Here is a 20,173-nt window from a genome sequence, read left to right as displayed (position 1 = left end):
CAGCTGAGACTCCAGGGGGAGATGACCTTCACAGCTGATGAACATACTTACTGGGGTTTGTGGATGAGTATGCAGAATAAAAGGGTCCTGAGCAGCCCTCAGAGCCTTTTGTTCCTGGAATATAAGAGGGCTGAACCAGCCCTATAAGCACAAGGAGTTGAAATCCTTTTTGCTTAAGAATAAGATAGATCTCCTAGCTACTTGGCGACTAAAAAAAAAAAAAAAGAGCTGACAATGTTAAGAAGTTCCTGGGAGCTGAGTGGCCTTCAATAGAGAAGAGACCAGAAAACCCACGAAACAAAGAGAAACCCTTAAAAAACCACAGGCATCGAAGTGACGGTTTTGAATAGAGATTTTTTATTCAACAAAATCGTCACTTGAAACTAAGTTATGATGTTCCAGGTCTTATTGAATCCCTAATCAAAAAGAAAATGACTCATTATTTTTGTACTGTGAACACAAAAGACCGAATACGGAATTTTGTTGACCTGGAGGAAGGTATGAGACATCCCCGAGTCTTGTGGTTTTAGCACTGTCGTTTTTATCGACTTATGTTTAGCTTACACAAATTTTGGATAAATTGTGTTACAAGCCATGATGTGCTCGAACTTTTATTGTTGAACTTTTATTGGTCTTAACCTAGATGCATAACCGCATTCTTGGCCTTGACATACACCGAGTGCATCGCACCTAATTAGTTTTGTCTACACGTCTTGGTAAGAGTAAATGAAAGTTAATTATTAGAACAATTTTTTTTTATGACAAGGGAAACCCGCAGCCGCTACCCTTTGGGTGCGCACAGGGTAAAACTCCCGCTCCTATGCAATAGCTCGCAAACCACATAGGAGAGGTAACCCGCACTAGGCAAGCCTGGTGCGACGAGCTCGACCCAGAAGGCAAACCCCTTGCTTTCGCTGGCAAGGGGTTTCGAACTTGAGACCTCCAACATGGAAGTCCCAAGCTCAAACCACTGGGCCACCCTAAAGGGTATTAGAACAATTTTGGCCAAGATGCGTCGTTTTAAGTATCCCAAGAAAGATGTGTAACGGCATTCTTAATTGAAACAAACATTTTAAAACGTGCCCAATGCTCATCTAGCGTTTGAGGCATTTGTTCATCTCTTGTAATTCGAGACAACTAAACTTATCCATTATTTCACTCTTTCTTATTATTCAAAATGAGCCTTGGATTAATCTGCAACTCATCTTGCTCTCTCGCAATTAATGGGGCTTTCGTCATGTCATACTTGGAAAATAAAGCCCCCGGCAGCAATCCAATATTTCACGATTTCCCATAATTAAACATTCAACAAGAATAATTACAAAGATAATTTAAATACCCAACGTGTAAAAACACAACTATTTACTCAAACTTATTTCCAAATAACATGTAATCTGCTCAATTGCTAAACATACTCATTGAATTTTCTCAAAAAAGATTATCATGAAATGAACTAGATACCAAAAGCACAATAAGACCTCCAAGGTGAGCTTTTAAAGCTTCTAAAATCTTTTAAGTCTTAAACCCATTATATTTCTAAATTCTAGATAAACTTAACTTCTATGTTAGCTCACTAACAGTAAGGAAATATTAAAATTATGCAGTATTTTTATTGATTAACATGGATTCCAATTAATTTTTAGTCTAAAACCAAAACCCACAATCAAGTCTCGATAGCTCACTTTTGCACATTCATAAGTATAGAAGCAAGTGGTATCAAAAACAGTACTAATATGAAACATTCAACTTAATCAACCCTCAAACAAGTATAACAAATAAATCGCAAAAAAAAAGAAAAAAAAAAAAACTGCATTTAACACATAAGAATAAAAATCAACGCCAAAACAAGCTGTAATAGAAAGAAATGAACCTCACAAATGAATTTTTGAGCTGAAAACAAGGACCTCCAATGGAGCCTTAATGTTCCCAATGAACTCGACAAGATTCTGAATTATTATTTTTTTAACGAAACCACACTTGTTCTGACTGAAAATCTCGCGGATCTAGAATAATCCAACTGGTTTTTTTTTTGTCAATGAAACAGATTAATCAATGACAAACGATGGTCTGTGAGGCACAGGAGGGGATATTTTGAGATTGAGAGAGATGGTGGATTTGAGGTTAGCCTTTCGATTTCCAGGTAGAGAGTTCACCGGCGTTAATGGAGAAACCGTGGTAGAGCAGCAGTGGTGCCGTCGTCAAACTCCGGCGAGCACGTGAGCTCTGTGTCTCTCTCCTGTCCGTGCTCTCTATATCTATCTCTATCCCACAAAGTAAAGAAAATTGTTAAGTTTCCATATTTTTCTTCTCTCTCCGATCTCTCTATCTGTCTATCTAAATTTTTAGGTCTTCTTTTTCAGAATTTCAGAAAATTGAAGAAGAACAAGAAGAAGAAGGAGGGCTGGTTAGGTTTAGTCGGGTTTTTTCTAAGTAACCATTGACCCCCTAATTGTAATTGGAATGACTTGAGAGATAAAAGGAAATTACGTAGCATAATATCATAAAAGAAATACACCTTTATTTTCCATTGTATTGTTTGGTAACGATGAAAATATCTATTTTATATAACAATTAATTTAGTGTAATCGCATTGTTATCCTAATTTTTTTTTCATTTTATCTTTTCTTATTATTTAATTATTTTATTTTATCTTTTACTCTATCTTTTCATAACAATTCTATCTCGTACCCTATTTTTCTCGTAAGTTTTATCTACATTTTTTTTATAGATTTATTTTCACTGTATCGTATCATTGAAATCTATTAATAGGTAACGACGAAAATATCAATTTTATGTAACGATTAATTTGATGTGATTGTGTTGTCACCTTAATATTTTCTTCTTATTTTGTTTTTACTTATTATTTAATAATTATATTTTATTCTTTTCCCTAGTTTTTCATAGTAGTTCTACATCATACCCTACTTTTCTTGTAGGTTTATCATTCAAATTGTAAATATGTGACCTTATAATGGAGGATGATATAATTTATCCAAACATTGTATTCATTAGAACGATACAATACAATACAATACATTACGAAACAATATGTAATAACCATCCAAACAGAATGTTAACACGATACACGCATTTACACAACACGTAAACTAAACTAGTGATATCAAATTAGAGTTAAGAATAACAAGTACACCTATATCATTTCAATTTTTGAAGTTTCATATATGAAAGTTACCTACATATATTGTTACCAAATGTTTGTCAAAACACACTTTAACTATCAATTGTTCACTTTTTTCTATTTGAATTTTCAAACAATTGATAGTTTGTTTCAACAAACATTTCGTAAGAGTCATGAAGACACACACCTAAAAGTCATTTGATTTTTAGAGTTTCTTAAATGTATCACGTGTGTGAGTTACCTACTTGAACTATCACCAGTTAGGGATGGCAATGGAGCGGGATGGGAGCAAAGCGGGACGGGTTACAGTGTATGTGGGGCAGGGCGGGTAAGATCTTTTGCGGGTGTAGAGCGGGGAGGGGTGGGGCGGGTTTAAATATATTTTTAAAAAATATACACGGGGCTGGGCGGTTGTGGGTTAGGGATGAAGAATCCCTAAATTCGCTTTTCACATAAAATTTGAATCAGTTCTGCACATGTTTGGGCACTAATAATATGATGAATTTTAAGTAAAAATGAAACTGATTGAATATTTATTAATTTTATTTTGAATAGCCAAAAAACTAGAAAGAAGAAAAAAGTACGGAACTATTTGCATTTTTTGTTTATTACATCAAATGTACCTAATTCAAAGCTACCAAAAACACATGTTATTGACATTTTTAAAAGATGAGTATTATAAAATTGCATTTTAATGCAACAGTAACATGTTAATTTAGCAGTAAACAGTTAACAAAATTTGAACTTTTAAGTTAAAAACTTGTACGTCTATCATTTAAAATGTTTTTTACTAATTATGTGGGATGGGGCGGGGCGGGGTGGGGCGGGTTTATGCGGGGTGGGGTGGAGCGGGTTGAAAACAACTAATCATGCTATGTGGAGCGGGGTGGGGTGGATCAACATCTTAGCGGGTTTACCCCACAACCGCCCCGCACCGCCCCATTGCCATCTCTACTATCAGTTGTTCATTTTTCTTGATATTTTAGGTGTGTTTAAATAAACATTTGATGATATTTCAAGTAGAAAAAGACCTAACAATTCATATATGAAACACAAAATTTAAACACTTTGAATATGTGAATATGTTTTAGACACTTCAATCATTATTATTATTATTATTATTATTATTATTATTATTATAAATTGTTATTATTATAATAAAGTCCAAGCTTGAAATCACAAGCAACAGAGCTGTGGATGCTTTGATGACCGAAAAAAATATATTTTTCCAAAGCTATTGATTGCATCCATCTCTATGTATTTTTGGTTAATGACAGCATGTGAATATTAATTTGTAAAATAACACACCTAATAATAAAAAATAAAAAGAAACATATCATAAATATGAGGATTTTTTTTTTAATTAGCAATCTACTTTTACAGATCGGGCAATAACTTGATAATGTAAAATGAATTTGGTCAAAGTTACACAATGGTTTTTGCTCACCCTTTTTAATACCCTCATATTCATCTCTTATATATGAATCCCAAAAAGAAACATAACGATGTTCATGCGAATTGGATCATCCAGTAAGTCCAAATTTTAATATACATTATGAGCATGTTGTTGGGTCAGGTAGAAGTTAGCAAAGAAACTTTGAATGACGATAACAAAAATAAATTATAATAAATAAATAAGAACTCATAATATATTAAATTGAATTGATCAAATTGACATAAGTATAAATATATATATATATAAAACTATTGAGAGAATATATTTTTCCTAAATAAAACTTCCTTTAAGAACTACATTATGAATGTTATTGTATTGTTGTAGAAAAATCCTTTTCAGTTCAAAATATTTTCCCATAAAAAAGACTTAACCTAATTAATATAGAAGATTTTTTTCCCATTGTTGACACCCAATTTTGACCGACCTTTAACCTTTTGGAATGCTATTCGATTAAATACGAATTTCTTGAAATTATTTCGAGTTTTAAATTTTAATCAATTTTGTCTAAAAATTATACTTTTAGTATGCATGCTTTATAAAATTATCGTAAATATTATTAAGATATTTTTTAAATTATTAGTAAACTAAAAATATTTATCTTATTTAAATGTTTTAAAATTTAAGTGATTTTAATTATATAAAAATATTATGATATGTGTAGTATTTAATTGAAATAGCATGTCTTAAAAATTGCCTTAAAATCATTTAACTTATAGCCTATTGTAATTCCTTTCAATTCTAGCCTAATCAAATCCAATTTTATNAAAGAGTTGTTAGGTCGTGCACCAGAACCCGTTTTGAGCAAAACGGGGCGCGACACCCATAAACTATTTACTAATTAATAATATAACATAGATTTCAAATAAACTAGACTCAAACTAATGAATAATGATTCCTAAATATTAATATGAGTTTAGTACTAATAAGTTTTTTATTAAGACCTTGTTTGTTTGCACTTAATGGAGGTCTAAATTTTAATCATTCAGTTTCAATTCATTAAGTGCCTTTGTTTTTTTTAGGTTTGAAACCTAATCATTCAATTTCATTTCAGCCCATTAATTTTATTTGTTTCTTTTGAAAAAATCATATCTGAATGAATTAGATTTGTAGGAGAGTCTTGACATTATTTAATACGTCATAATCCACAAAGTATCACGCGGCATGCTTCTGCCTCTCCCTCTCTTTGCAAACCCTCTCTATCTAAACTCCAAACAAAAGTATGTAAGTTCTTTTAGACTCATTATTTGAAAAGAATGTTTGTTTGTAGTGAAACTTTCTGTCTAAGCACCAAAAGCAAACAATAAGTAAATTGTCAAACGCACACATCAAGTTTCAAATGCATAGTTGAAACTTGAAATAAAGAGTTGTGTATTTGAAGATGAAATTTTTGGGAAATTTGTTTTTATTTGGCGATAAATAATGAAAGTTGTAACCAATCTTTATTAGAGATTTCGATAGAGAATGAAAATACCCAATTAAATAAATATTGTTTCGTCTAAATAAGAAACAAAAGAAATACAACAAAACTTCATTGTTTTGGTTTGTTTTTTATGTTGATTTTTTTCTTAGATAAAATAACAGTTTTAGCTAAGTTTTTCTTTTTACTAATTTAGCCTTTAGGATAAATAAACATTACTTTTCAAGAAATATTAAAAATAAAAATTGAAGTTGGAACTTCATTATAAAATTTTTAGTCTGGTAAAAAATAGTGGAGTTTCAACTAAGTTTTTATTTACATATTAGATAGTTAATTTTTTAAAACTAAATATCAATATTCAAAATATTATTTTCTATTAAAAGATAATATTATTTTGTTGAAATGAGATTTTTATAATATTTTGTCATATAGTGTTTAATTTCACATGCATATTCAGATGAAACAAATAATTAATCATTCAGTATTCAGATCTAGAGATAGACATCTATATCTTAATGCACATCTTAATATTTATTTGTATATTTAGATTCAGACGTCTTATTATTATTAATATTAATAAACACCAATAAGGCCTAATTCTCCTATTATGTTTTTTTTCCATTGTACTATCTTTAACAAAAAAATATATACTTTGATATAATTTCTATATATTTCTTATACTTTTACATAATTCTTATCTTTTAACATATTATTTCAAGTTTTTTGAGACTTAGAATTTTGAATGGTCCAATAAAGGTTATAGTTCATAAACATTAGTAACTCTAATAATGCACAATTTAAAATCAAATCAATATTAATGCTAACAAAATGTCACGACCCAGACCGTCGTGATTGGCACCCACACTAACACTCTGATGGGAGAACCGCTACTATAACCCAAACTAAGCAAATAATCTAAAAAATAAGACATTTAAATCAAACACCAAGGAAATAAAAATAGAGTTACCATAAACTCTAACAAAAGTCTACCAATAATAACTAACAATGCGAAAGAATAACCTAGAACCTGAAAGTCAACGTACCAAAATATCTAACAAATGATCCAAGTCTAAACAAGAAGGGATACAACCCCATACTAATGAACTAACTAAAACAAAGGTCTAAGTCCGGAAATTGTGGACATAGACGAAAGAGAATCTCATGGCAGCCCGGAAGAATTGGGTAACCCTTGAATTCGAAGTGAAGATCACTGATCTCCTAAGCGAGGTCTGTCAGTAGCCACTTGAAGATGTCTTGTACTCAATCAAAAATAAGAGCAAGTGCAAAATCATTACATAACCACAGTGTACTGGTAGGATCACACAACTATAACACTAGTGCAACATAAACAAGTCAAGACAACAATATAATCACGTGCATATATATCAACATATATAACATTATCAACAATTACGAACAACGATCAGTTTCACATTTTATATCACATCATTGGTCCTCTCATGGAACCAAACTCAAACAATTAGTATGGCAGAACGTGGCAACCGATCTCATATTTATGCTGGAACATGGCAACTGATCCCATATTTATGCTGGAACGTGGCAATCGATCCCATAATTATGCCGGAACGTGGCAATTCGATCCAAGTTAGTTATGCTGGAACGTGGCAACCGATCCCATTCACACACCACAATCACAATCACAATGTATATTCTCACAATCATACAACAAGAGGTGATTCATGACAATCATCATTCATTATCTCAGTTACAAGAAGTGTGATCAACATTGCAACATTCATATACATACAAGTATCATAATGAAGCAAGAACAAACATACATTACACAATCATAGAATCACAACCATCACCTACCCCAAAATAAGCTTGAAGCCCTAAGAAACTTGATCCTTCCCTTTCCGAATTCGTTTCACTTGTTCTTGGTCTACAAACAATTAATATAATATGGGAATCAATAAACAATCATTAACTACCCGGATTACTAACAATTCTATGAACCCTATATCAAACTCATGATCCCAATAATTCAAATTATGGCTGTTTCCACCATAGAATCTATAACAAAACCTTCCCCCATCAATAATCACCCATTCTATTATGTTCTACGGATTGAAAAATGGATTTGAGGAGTGAGAAACTTACCTTTAGCCTCAAGAATGGTGAAAAACGAGTAAGAGTCGCTTGGGGATCGTTCCTTAGCTCTAAAAGTCAAAAAGTGCCAAATAAAGTCGTCTAGGGGTTTATTTACGACTTATAGTCGCGTCGGTCCTGCTGCAGCGCCCCTCACCCCGCTGTAGCGGCCCCGCCAAAGCGACCAGAACCCCTGCCCCAACGGCTTCCGCATAACAGTGAGCTATTCGTCTTTTGTCTACGATTTGAGTCTCGTCGTACCCGCCACAACGACCATCATCCCGCTGCGGCGGCCACGCTAGAACGACAACTATCCAGCCAAAGCGGTCCAAACGAAACCAGAGAGCTAATTAAAAGAATTCCAAAATTCCATTTCACAACACACCTCTAAACCACGACGATCAGAAAATACCCTTTACGCTAAGATTGATTTCGGGAGTTCTACTCGCCCGAATTTAATTCCGTAAAGTCGTACGAATTTCTTAACGAGTTATCTAACCACTCATGTAATCAAAACCATAAAAGATCCACCCGATTGTTATCATATTTTTCTACACCTCAAAGACTACGATTTCGTCCAAAACTGGACAAGGTTGGAAAAATTCAAATACTACGAAAAGTTTTCCGGCCCCAAAGTTTGACAATAATGTTGAATATTTGTTCTTTAGTTTTACATTGGTTTAGACATTTAAAATACCTAACCTAATTTTAATTTTTCTTTAATGTTTAATCATGTAATCAATACTTATTAGACTTATTTTAGCATGATTTAAAGCCCATTTGGATTGACTTAAAAAATGTAGCTTTTAAGTCAGAAATAAAAAGTCAAACTGAAATGACTTTTAAGTCAAAAAATAAAAAGTAGGGGGTGACCTACTTTTGATTTTTAACTTATTTGAAGTCATTTTAAACATATTTTAAGTTATTTTTAACCTTGTCAAACACTTCCTAACTTATTTTAAGACATTTTTTGACTTATTTTTATTTTTGTCAAACACTTCCTGAAGTAAAAAATTAACTTAAAAGTAGGTTTGACCAACTTTTAAGCCAATCCTAACACCCTAGTACTTTTAAATTATGATAATTTTCATTATGACTTATTAATTTGTAATTTTATGTTATGCGATTTCATTATTAATTTTTGTTGAATATTTTAGCGTCATCACTCATCTCATATTTTGTTTTATTTTTTTTTTAAGAAACTCGTTAGATAGTTGTATTTTGTTAGAACCAAAGAAATATTTGGAGCACAAGTTAATTATATGTTTATATGAATATTTTACCAAAAAACCCCAAAAAAAATCTGAAAAGTTCAAGGTTGAAAAACTCGAGTTTTATTAGTTTGATTTGATTCATAAATTTAAAAATAAACACAAATAATTTGATTTGATATTTGAAAATCCTGAACCAACCCGATCATGTACACCCCTAATCTCAACCATTATCTATTTTAGTTCGAGAAAATATATGATAGTTTTCTCATATTCTTTCCTCGCGATTGCAATATTAGAGTGGCATGCTTAAATACTCATCATAAAATATTAATCTTTCTTAGTCAAAAGGCATAAGAAAATATCTATCTTCGATTAAAACAACAAGATTGAATAAATCCGATCAGTAATATTATTATCATATTATTATTTTTATAACCGTAGTGTTTAGGGTTAGCTTGCGCATACATTAATTAAATGATTTTTTTTTTAATGTAAATCTCAACAATATTAGTGTATCTGTAACTTAAATATAGAGATAACTACACTCTAGTGCAACTCATAAAATTAATTTACATAATTTAGCTAAAATTTTCAATGCGTACCTAAACTGACTCAATTTCATGCCTTCCACCCTAATAAACTTCACAATTGCTAATTGCTATCAATAGATTGATTAGATTCTTATTAAATTTGTTTTTACAAACCCACATCAAATACACCTTATTTCTGTTACCCTCTACCATGAAAAATAGGATAGATCCAGCTACCCAACTAACAATGGAACTGAATTTCTATTCCCAAAAATCATCTAAATAGAAGATGAAGTCAATTTTTCGCATGATAGAGTATAAATTGTATATTATTATATATGAGTGTATAAATATTTCTTATAATTTTGTATATTATTGTATATCAAGTTTTAAATAATTTTTTTAAAAAAAAATATATGAAAATTTTGTATATCTTTATATACAGAATTAAGTTTTAGGCTAAAGAATATTTGTAATGTAAATTTTGAGTTATATCTTTACAATGTAAATTAAATAATTGTATTTTTCTGAAATTTATAATTTGTTAGGACATGTGACAACTATTTAAGCGTGAATGACACCACAAACATTAGTTATATAATAATAATAATAATAATAATAATAATAAAACATGACTCACTGAGAGTGGTGAAACTAAAGACGGCGTTGATTGATAGATTGAAATAGAAAGATCTAACATTTGAAGTTTATCGATTTCTACAATGACCTCAATTAAATATTTTAATAATAACATGATTTATAATAATTAAATATTTAACAAATTTCTTAATACGTATATACAATTTGGACAACAAGTTACAGGGGATTTATGTAAATTCGTAACAGAGTCTCTGAATCTGCTCAGGGTGAAAGTAAGAATATTCACCATTATGCCAAGTTCCGAGTATTTATGCAACTTAAGTGGCATTTGGAATATTATATGTAGAAGAAGATATGAAGTTGATCAATATATAGTGTGTTCTTTGTATATATACATATTTCTTTTGTTTAATTTTATGTGATAAAATTAAAACTTCGAAAAAGTTCTCACTTTGTACGGTAACTTCATAAGTGGACATTGTTGTAGCTCGAAGCTTTAAAATTTAGAAATAAAATTTTTACAAATAAGCTCTGTTTTGAGTGAGTATTGTAACAAAAGATCGATTATGCATTGATGTGCCTAAATATGAAATTTGGGGTGATTTAATGTAGTTTTTGAGGTGTTTTTGGATGAATTTGGTGTTTGGATTCAAGGGAGAAGACGAGTTCACTTTTTTTATTTGTAGTGTATAATATTGTATATTATTGTATATGAGTGTATAGTGCCTTTTATACGTTGTATAATGCTAAATATGGGTTGTATAATATTATATTGTATATCAAGTTGTTAAACATTTTTGTAGAACAAAATATGAGAGTTTTGTATATTATTGTATATGGGATGTATAACATTGTATATTAGACTGTGTTTTAATTTGGCTAAAATTTTGTAATGTAAACTTTGGGGCATATAAGTCTGTACTTCTTTTGAAATTATCCCATTTTTATATGTCTTCTCAAATAATTTGAATTGTTAATCGTTGTGACTTGTAGTATTCTAGCGCTTTTAAATGTCTAAAGAATTCTATGTTTAATTTTAATTATGATTAAAATTAAGAAATTTGACTTTTGAACATGATATCACATAAATTGAAATAGAATAGCTAACAACGTTTATGATTTAACATCTTCTTACATCAAATATTCTGTGGGTGGTGGGTTAAGTATGTGGCCCTGATTGCGGGGGATGGCAAGTGTTGTGGGACTAAGCAAGAGATAAGCCGCAAGTTACATAGAAAATAACTTTAAGGACGCCCTAGGAATCTCTAGGATTAGGATTTTTGCAAACTATATAAACTCAGTTGAATTAATGCATTTATATCATCTCATCGAGAATTAAGAAGAGTTGATGACTAATCATGATTATTTTTCCTCCTAAAAGATCCTCACATAAAATTGTGTGTTATTTCTTTTTTGATATTATTATTTCGATTATTGTTGTCTCATAGGGGTAAGTCCAAGGGGTTCATCTGAATCCTATTTGACGAAAAATTATATCATTTATATAAGATGTTGAATCTGTTTAACTTTTTTGTATATTTACTTCTTTATATTTTTAAAGTACATTTTTTGTTTTATGAAAATTGAGACTCCGTCGATGAGGGTATGAGTTGCATGTTAAAAAGTTTCTTGGGGCATCTTGTCAATTATATTGAGGTGGAAAGTAGGTACTCAAAAAGTGAGAGGAAGATAGTGGGTATACAGTATACACTTGACAATATTAGTACTATATCAACTATGCATGCACGTTGATTAGTGTCAGGAATGAAATTGACTGCCATCTCTTCTTTTAGAGCCCAAACCTTTGCTTCAATGGTTGTGGCCCTATATACCCAACTAATCCCACTTGTATCGAATTTTGTGTGCAAATGAGCCAAAGCCACATTCAATCAACTAATAAAAATTAATTGGAGTACACTTTAGCTTTTAGCCACGAGTAGTATTAAGATTCTTTTTTTCTAATTTTGTTATATACAAAAGCTAAATACAAATAACCATGCTTTGTTAATTGTTAGTAGATAACTTGATGTACTCATTATTAACTCTTAGAAGCTTCATGAACCTTGTGAGTTGGTTTACGAAGATGCTTTCACACCTATTTTATGAGTTTTTGTTATGTGTCGTTTGAGGCACGGGTGTTGATTATGGGTTTGGTCGAAACTAATTTGAATGTGTTTATATATAAATTATTGATTAAAACCTTATCATTTTAAAAACTAGAATATCAAATTCATAAGATTTAAATCTAGACTTGATTTCTAGCTTGAAGTCTTGTTGTAGGTTCGTACGATGATTTAGATGATTGAAACCCTTTGCATATATTATTGTTGAGATATCGATCGATTGGTTAAAGATTTGGTGTGGCATAATTTTTTCTTAAGAGTTTGTCAGATAGTTCAATTGGATCTATAGATTATATTCATACTCAATTCTCAATTCTCATGGGAAATCATAAAAAAAATATTTCAATCAAGCACATTAGCGTATTCAGAATTTTTCATAAGCATCAAAGTGCCAAACCACCAGGCAAGTGCACAACTTTGTTTACATCACTGTCCTCTGATTGTAATATTTCTACCTTCTATTTTCATTTTAATTATTATTCATATTAATGTATATCCAATAAAAGAAATTAAAATAATCAATGAAGCAATATCACACGTGATACCTGTCGAGTCAAAATAAACAACCCTTACTTAGGCAAGACAAGTTACTTTTAGTCAGATACCTCTTTTTTTATGTTTAGCTCCCTTAAAACAACGTTCGATCCGTTACAACTAATAGGATTAAAATGGTTGAATCAATCAAATGAGCCAACGGACATAAAACAACTCAATTATACTTTCTATCTATCCTCTGCCATGAAACCTACTTTGCATACAATTGAGACAAAATGTGAGAGTGATCAACAAGAAAAAAAAAGGGGGGACCTACCTAGCTAGTATTTATATATATACACCCCCACTCATTTTTATTAAGATAATAATAATGATCTTGACATTTTCACATGGATTCATGTATATCCACATATAAATGAATGAATGAATTACATACAAATAATAATACTATAATTTTAACTTACCATTAGATTTCTTCCATGCAACTGTCCCTACTATTCCCCTAATTTCTCTTTCAGTCTTTCATCACAATCTTTCCAACCTAGACTGAAAATAACACAACACTGTGGAATACACCTTCATCAATTCTTTGAAAAATATGGCAATGTGACCATCAACACATGTCATTATTTCATTGGTGTAGCCAATAAATGAAATTTCATAATCAATAAGGAATCATTTTCTTTTAAAATTAACTCTGATTGTTGCCCCGAGTACATCAATTTCAACATGTCATTTTCATTGTTTATATTAGTATTATTATTAAGCTTTAACTACTTTAAACACTAAACAAGTTATTAGAACTAATAATTAATTGATTTATGTGCACTCACTCCCAAGAAGAACTATGATTTTACTGTAAGAGAAAGTTCTAATCATTTCGACGTAACTGTAACAACCTACCATCTAGTGTTATTGTCCGTTCTGGGCCTAGTTTGCATGACTTTAAAACACATCACTAGTTGGTAAGGTCTGCTTACATGTATACCCAATATCGCTCTTATGTTTTGTTGATGTGGATCTCTTATCTTAAGCTGGGGTGTTACCACTTACCCATATAGAGCTTTGTAATTACTTCTTCAAATTGTTTTGGTCAATCAACCTAGAATTCCAGGCTACCTAGTACTTTTATTTATTTGTACCAAAATATAAGGACTAAACTACATGTTCTGTTTTCTTTTCCTTCCCACCCGGGTCCGGTACCCGTAGTGGGATCTGATTAAGTCTGGTTAGGCACATTGCAAGACTCATTTTTGTGAGCGACACTCCTAATATGATATTTTTAATTCTCAAGGTGAAATAATCACAATCATCCCACCATAACTCCTGCACGTATAGTTTGTAGACATATAGTAGCAATAATTCAGCTCCTAAATTAGGTACTGTTTCTTTACACTTTCAGTGTATATAAAGCAAACCCTTCCAACAATTATTTATCATAGTCCCCTGCATTTTTTTTTTAATGCAAAAGCAAGAAAATCAGATTAGAGCTCTGTCTGATCTTTGCTACTTGCAGATAAACCAAATATTTCATGTGGCCCAATTTTTAGCTCTTTTTTTTTTTCATTGACCAATTTCATTTAAACATGGCATTATAAATTTTTTAAAAAAAGTTGAAGTGTCATCAAAGTGTTCATTACCAACATGGAACAATCAAGAAAACAAGATGAATCAGAGTTCAACTTAAGGGAATGGGCTCTTAAGGCTAAACTTAACAGAGAAAAAACCAATTCAAGAAGGTACTCTGCATCTTATATTAGAAGTTTTAGAGAAGAGGCAAAATCTTTTAGATCAAATGTAACAATTTCAAGTACTGCTTCCTCTCCTGGCTACACCTTAAGAGGTATGTAACATCATGAACACAAACGAAATCTTGAATTGCGTATAAAAACAGTATTGTACTAGTAGTACTAATCATTTTTTATTTTTTTTACTACAGAGGAAATTGATCCATCAAAATATTCTTTTACCACTGCCCTCAAAGGTGAGTCATGATTTTGAACACAAACGAAATCTTGAATTGCGTATAAAAGCAGTACTGTTTTTTTTTCTTTCAAGTGCAGCATTACAGGCAAAAACAATATATAGTTGGGAATACATGTCACCAGATGGTTTGGCTTTGAATTCGAAATGGAATGAAGCTGAGAAATATATATGTAATCCATTATCAGGGGAAGTTCCTTTAGAATGTTTGTCTGCAAAAATACTAAGTGGAAGATCATTTAGACAACCATCAAGCAGAATTACTATTTCAGGTCCTCTTATTTATCCTTCTCAGATTCAGAGTACACCACAAGTCCAAACAAAGCACCATGTGAAAAAACCTTCTTTTCCAACACATGAAGAAGTTGAAATCAAAATCCCAACCAAAGGTGAGTTATGTTTTCACTTCTTTATTAATGGTGGTTAAAACGTGTGACCGTCTCATCTGATAGCTTAACTACTTGAGCAGTTATTCAAAGTTATAATTGTCAAAAATACTTTTGAGAGTTTCCTATTTGAACTATCATGTTTTCACTTTTATCAACTATTTATCAAAACACACCTTAACTATCAACATTGTCGGCTAAGAAAAAGGAACAACTGATAATTGAGGTGTGTTTTGATAAATAGTTGATGATAATTCAGGTAGGAAAAGTGAACATTTGATAGCTCAGGTGAAAAACTCACAAAAATATGATACTTCGAATGTGTTTTTGATCATTATAATATCCTAATTTTTATTTATTTTCTTATATCTTCAATACACCCTCCCACGTGCGAGTCTGATTATTTTTATGATCTAAACACGTAAAAAATCATTTTGATAGGTAAGATTTGAACCCATGATGTCTTTCTTTTCTAATAGTACCACGTGTGATCATATCGTCTAAAAATTTAAGTCGTTAAACATAGTTGTAAGTTCAACACTATAACCATCATTTCTACTCACAATTTTGTTTTTTTGGTCTATCTACACTTTGTAATTTTAGAGAAGAAAGAAGTTAGCATTACAAGAGATGTGGGAACACAGAGCATTTCAGCTTATGTAAGTTCAAATAGTCCAACTCCATCAATTGAAGAAATGTCTATGAAGCTAAGTGAAGCAGCTGACTCCTCAACTATGACTACTCCATCCATTAAGGAAATTTCCTCAGATCACTCTCCTGTCACTACTCCTAAATTAAAATCTGAGCAAGAGGTAAGAAATTTATTACTTCTTCCTTTCTGTTTTATGTGACAAAAAAAAAAAGAAACTTGTGGTCTAAAACATTTTTTTAAAAATATTTGTGTGACAGCAAATCATTCTATTAAAGGTAAAAAGAGAATTTAGCATATTAGCATTTGTTAAGACCTGATAACCTATAGTTACTTCCTCTGTCACATTTTATGTGACACAGTTTAATTGCTCATAAGTTTAGCATATTAGAATGACATAATTATTAACCGAAAGAAAATATTAAAAGTTATTGTTAAAAAACAGTTTAGAAGAGAATACATCACATCGAAATTTTAAATTTGTTTTGAATTGCCAAGACTTATGAAAATAATGACTCGATCCCAAATAAATTAAAATTAGCTATATGAATCATTACTGATCATGATTCTTAATTATATTCATTTCAACCCATTGTAGAATTGTTTAAGATATTTTGGTATGTTTCAAAATGAATAAAGAGTGACATAAATTACAAAAAGAAAAAGGAAACCATATGCCAATAATTCTTAACTTTGGACCATGTCTTATAAATGATCCAAGGATCATGATGGATGAGGGACGATAGTACTTGAAAGACTAGATTATCTAAATTGACTATGCCCTATTAACTGGTGTGTGGGGTGGGATGGGGGTGGGGGGACTACATAATTAATTGGTCCTTTCCATCACTATAATTCACCAAAGCACATGCCAATCCCTTGCTTTTGTGGGCACAAATTTAATTGTGTTGGACCTTGGCCTTTTTCATATTTGTGCATTTCTTTAGATTTATTTTTCTAAGAATGGTTAACAAGTTTTCTACCTACTATATTGGGAAAAAGAATTACCTTATACCATAAAATTCTTAATGAGTATTGTCATATTATTGTTGTGTACAACCTCAACAATTAATGCAAAACAAGTATATTTCAAACACCAAAGCACAACCCCACAAGACAAAATCACCTTAATACATATTGTCTTTACCCTCTTCCCCCCCCCCCCCNCCTTTACAGCTATTGTACTTTGTTTTTTCTTATTCAAGATTACTCAGTAATCCTAAGATATAGTAATAGTTTTATCTATCTATGTGAAAACTACAGCAAATATATGCTTAGTTTTTTGTGTTTTTTTTTTCAAAATTAACGAGAGTTTTAGTTTTTTCTGTTCACTTGGAGTTGTATCAATTCATTTTGTATATGTTATATCTAATTCACTCTGATATACTTAAAACAGTTAATACATTGATACAAAGAGAATTGACTAGTACACTGAACTATTGCTACGTTTGGCAATTAACCAAACTACCACTATGATTGATTATTAGGCTCAACGTACCGCTATTCTTGAAATTTCCTCTTTATCTATTCTACCATGTAGCTTACTAGTTTATCAATCAATATACACAATTATAAGTTTAAATTATATTTAAACAATTTAATTAATTAAAATAATAAAAGAGCATTGCTGATATAAAATTAAGAGTTCATAAGCTTTATACATAGTCATGTCATCTAAACAATATATACAAATATTAAAATAAGACATGTTATCTGCTAGCTGCGATAGATAAAAATGACATAATAGTGTAAAAAGAGTATATACGGACAAGATATATTATTTATACATTCAAGTGTACATTGATTTCAGGATCTCATTCAAACATTTCTGACACTGTTGTACAATAATGTGTGTGTATATATAGGTGGAAGTGAAAGAAATAAGAGAAGAAGACACAAAAAGAAATGAAGAAATGCAAGAAGAAGGAGAGAGAAAGAAAGTGAAATTGGGTGGGGGGTGTTTGTCATGGAAGAGTTTGTGGATGAGAAGAACAAGGCAGAGAGAGAAGCATAAATCAAGAAACAACAACATTTTTCTTTGCCATATAAATGGATGTTATAAACACTAAAATTCAAAAAAAATAATAAAAAAACATGTCCTTGGGGATAGAAAGATTCTCTTTCCATCACACCCTTTCTCTATTCTTAGATTCTAGTATATCTACCAAGGATCTATAAAACATGCATGTCTATTCTAATATCTTGTCATGAACATTTTTTTTTTTTTATAGAGCTTTAAATTATCTTGATTCCTTTTATTTTTATTAAATATTTTGACTAAGAACCAGATATTTGTAGTCTTCCCGAATAATTACTTCTTTATTTTTATTGGTCTACAATAATATTGTATATATAACAATATGCCCAATGAAATTTCACAAGTGAGGTTTGGGAAGGCCAGTTAGAGTGTATGAGGACTTATCACTACCTCATGAAGGTAGATAGGTTGTTCTCGAAAGACCCTCGGCTCAAGTGCAACAAATTCGAAGAACACAATGAAGGAAATATAACAACTAATAAGAAAAGTTGTGCAAGGCCTACAAGAAAAGAACAATAACAAAATAGTGCGGTAACCGAAATACAATAAACAAATATAATGATGGATATCAAAAGTAAGAACTACAAGAATACGACTAGTAACGACATACACCTACAACCTAAATCCTTGAAAATCAAGACAATATTCCACTACAACCTAACTTTCAACCCTAATAGGTGACCTCCACACCCTCTTATCTAAGTTCATGTCTTCGTTAATATGAAATTGTCATGCCCTGTCGAGTCATTTCTCCCCAATGCTTTTTCGATTTATCTCTACCTCTCCTTGTGCCTACTATATCCAACCTCTCGCACCTCCTCACATGGACATCTGCACATCTCCTCTTTACATGTCCAAATCGTCTCAATTTCACTTCTTTTATCTTGTTCATCATGGATGTCACTCTGGATAACCTCATTTCTAATCTTATTACTCCTAGTATATCCATACATTCATATTAGCATCCACATTTCTGCACTAACATCCTCGTAAGTGAGTAATTTTTATTTAATAATGCTAAAATTTTGAGATTAGAAAATAATCTCGTTATTGTATTATTTAATCCAAGGATTGTTTTTTTATATTTTAAAAATATATATAATAATTCAATTCTTTTCTAGCCATTGATAAAAGATTAAGGGACTTGTCCTATTCAAAATGCGAAGGGGTTATCATTTCCCAAACTCAAAATGTCAAGGGGGTAAAGTGGATTTATTTAACGGAAAAGGGCCAAAAATACCCTGTACTATTCGAAAAGGTTTAAAAATATCCCTTATCCACCTATTGGGCTAAAAATACCCTCAGTCAATCTTTTTGGTCCACTATTACCCTTTAAACTGACAATCTTATATTTTTTAATTATTATTAATATTAATTATTACGTGACGTCTTTCAATTGGATAAAGTTTAATTCCAATCCACCAAACTTTCTTTTACCCCACCCGACCCATATTGACACCCCTTGACCCAAACCCATATTAAGATAAAATAATTTTTTATACAGTACCAATCTTTATCAAGATCAATATGGACAGTACATTGAAGATAAGAAAAATGGACAGTACATTGAAGATAAGAAAAAGATTTTAATAAATTATCCATGTTAGAAATTAAATTAATCAACATAGTACCAAACTTTACATAAATGGACAGTACATTGAAGATTTTAAAACACACCAACATACATACACATTTATACGGTAGTTGGATTGGCACATTGAAACAAGAAGATGAACCAATAAATGAGTGGCATTGAGGATCAGTAGCAGCAAGATCAAATGAAACGTGTAAATGGGATAAAATAGATTATGTGTTTAAAGCTAAAATAAATTGGGTGAAATTGATCTTGAAATCGCTTAATAAGAAAAGGGGAAGAAGAAAAATAGGATAGTATGTTTAAGGGAGAAGAGATAATTCAATCTTTTTTATTTCTAATGGATCTTGTAATTGGGTTTGGGTCAAGGGATATCAATATGGGTTAAGGTGGGGGTAGGAAAAAGTTTGGTGGGTTGGAATTAAATTTTATCCAATGAA

At 31.1% G+C, this 20,173-nt stretch overlaps 2 protein-coding genes across 4 annotated transcripts in view; one reads left to right on the top strand and one right to left on the bottom strand.

The window, feature by feature from the left end:
• Positions 1–2,442, bottom strand: part of LOC125847527 (uncharacterized) — a 34,628-nt gene extending 32,186 nt beyond the window's left edge. For 2 of the 3 annotated variants that reach the window (XM_049527130.1, XM_049527132.1), the window contains exon 1: positions 1,871–2,442. The gene's annotated coding sequence lies outside the window, so the exon portion shown is untranslated. The remainder of the gene's footprint in view (positions 1–1,870) is intronic. The other variant, XM_049527131.1, reaches the window with a different exon arrangement.
• A 12,023-nt stretch (positions 2,443–14,465) lies between these two features.
• LOC125847543 (uncharacterized) lies at positions 14,466–18,326 on the top strand. Its single transcript, XM_049527155.1, has 5 exons — positions 14,466–14,926; positions 15,023–15,067; positions 15,147–15,455; positions 16,056–16,264; positions 17,967–18,326. The coding sequence occupies exons 1-5, from the start codon at positions 14,728–14,730 to the stop codon at positions 18,168–18,170; spliced, it is 966 nt and encodes a 321-aa protein (XP_049383112.1). The 5' UTR covers positions 14,466–14,727; the 3' UTR covers positions 18,171–18,326.
• Positions 18,327–20,173: the final 1,847 nt, after the last annotated feature.

This window comes from Solanum stenotomum, chromosome 12 (assembly GCF_019186545.1).
Source record: "Solanum stenotomum isolate F172 chromosome 12, ASM1918654v1, whole genome shotgun sequence".
Taxonomy (NCBI): Eukaryota; Viridiplantae; Streptophyta; class Magnoliopsida; order Solanales; family Solanaceae; genus Solanum; species Solanum stenotomum.
Note: the sequence above shows the minus strand (reverse complement) of the source record. Positions and strands in the feature narration are given on the sequence as shown.

Excerpts from the sequence above, each read along its gene's own strand:
- LOC125847543 (XM_049527155.1), top strand. The coding sequence starts at position 14,728 with ATGGAACAATCAAGAAAACAAGATGAATCAGAGTTCAACTTAAGGGAA. Across the intron at positions 14,927-15,022 it reads TCCTGGCTACACCTTAAGAG|AGGAAATTGATCCATCAAAA; the intron begins GTATGTAACATC and ends TTTTTACTACAG. Across the intron at positions 15,068-15,146 it reads TTTTACCACTGCCCTCAAAG|CATTACAGGCAAAAACAATA; the intron begins GTGAGTCATGAT and ends TTTCAAGTGCAG.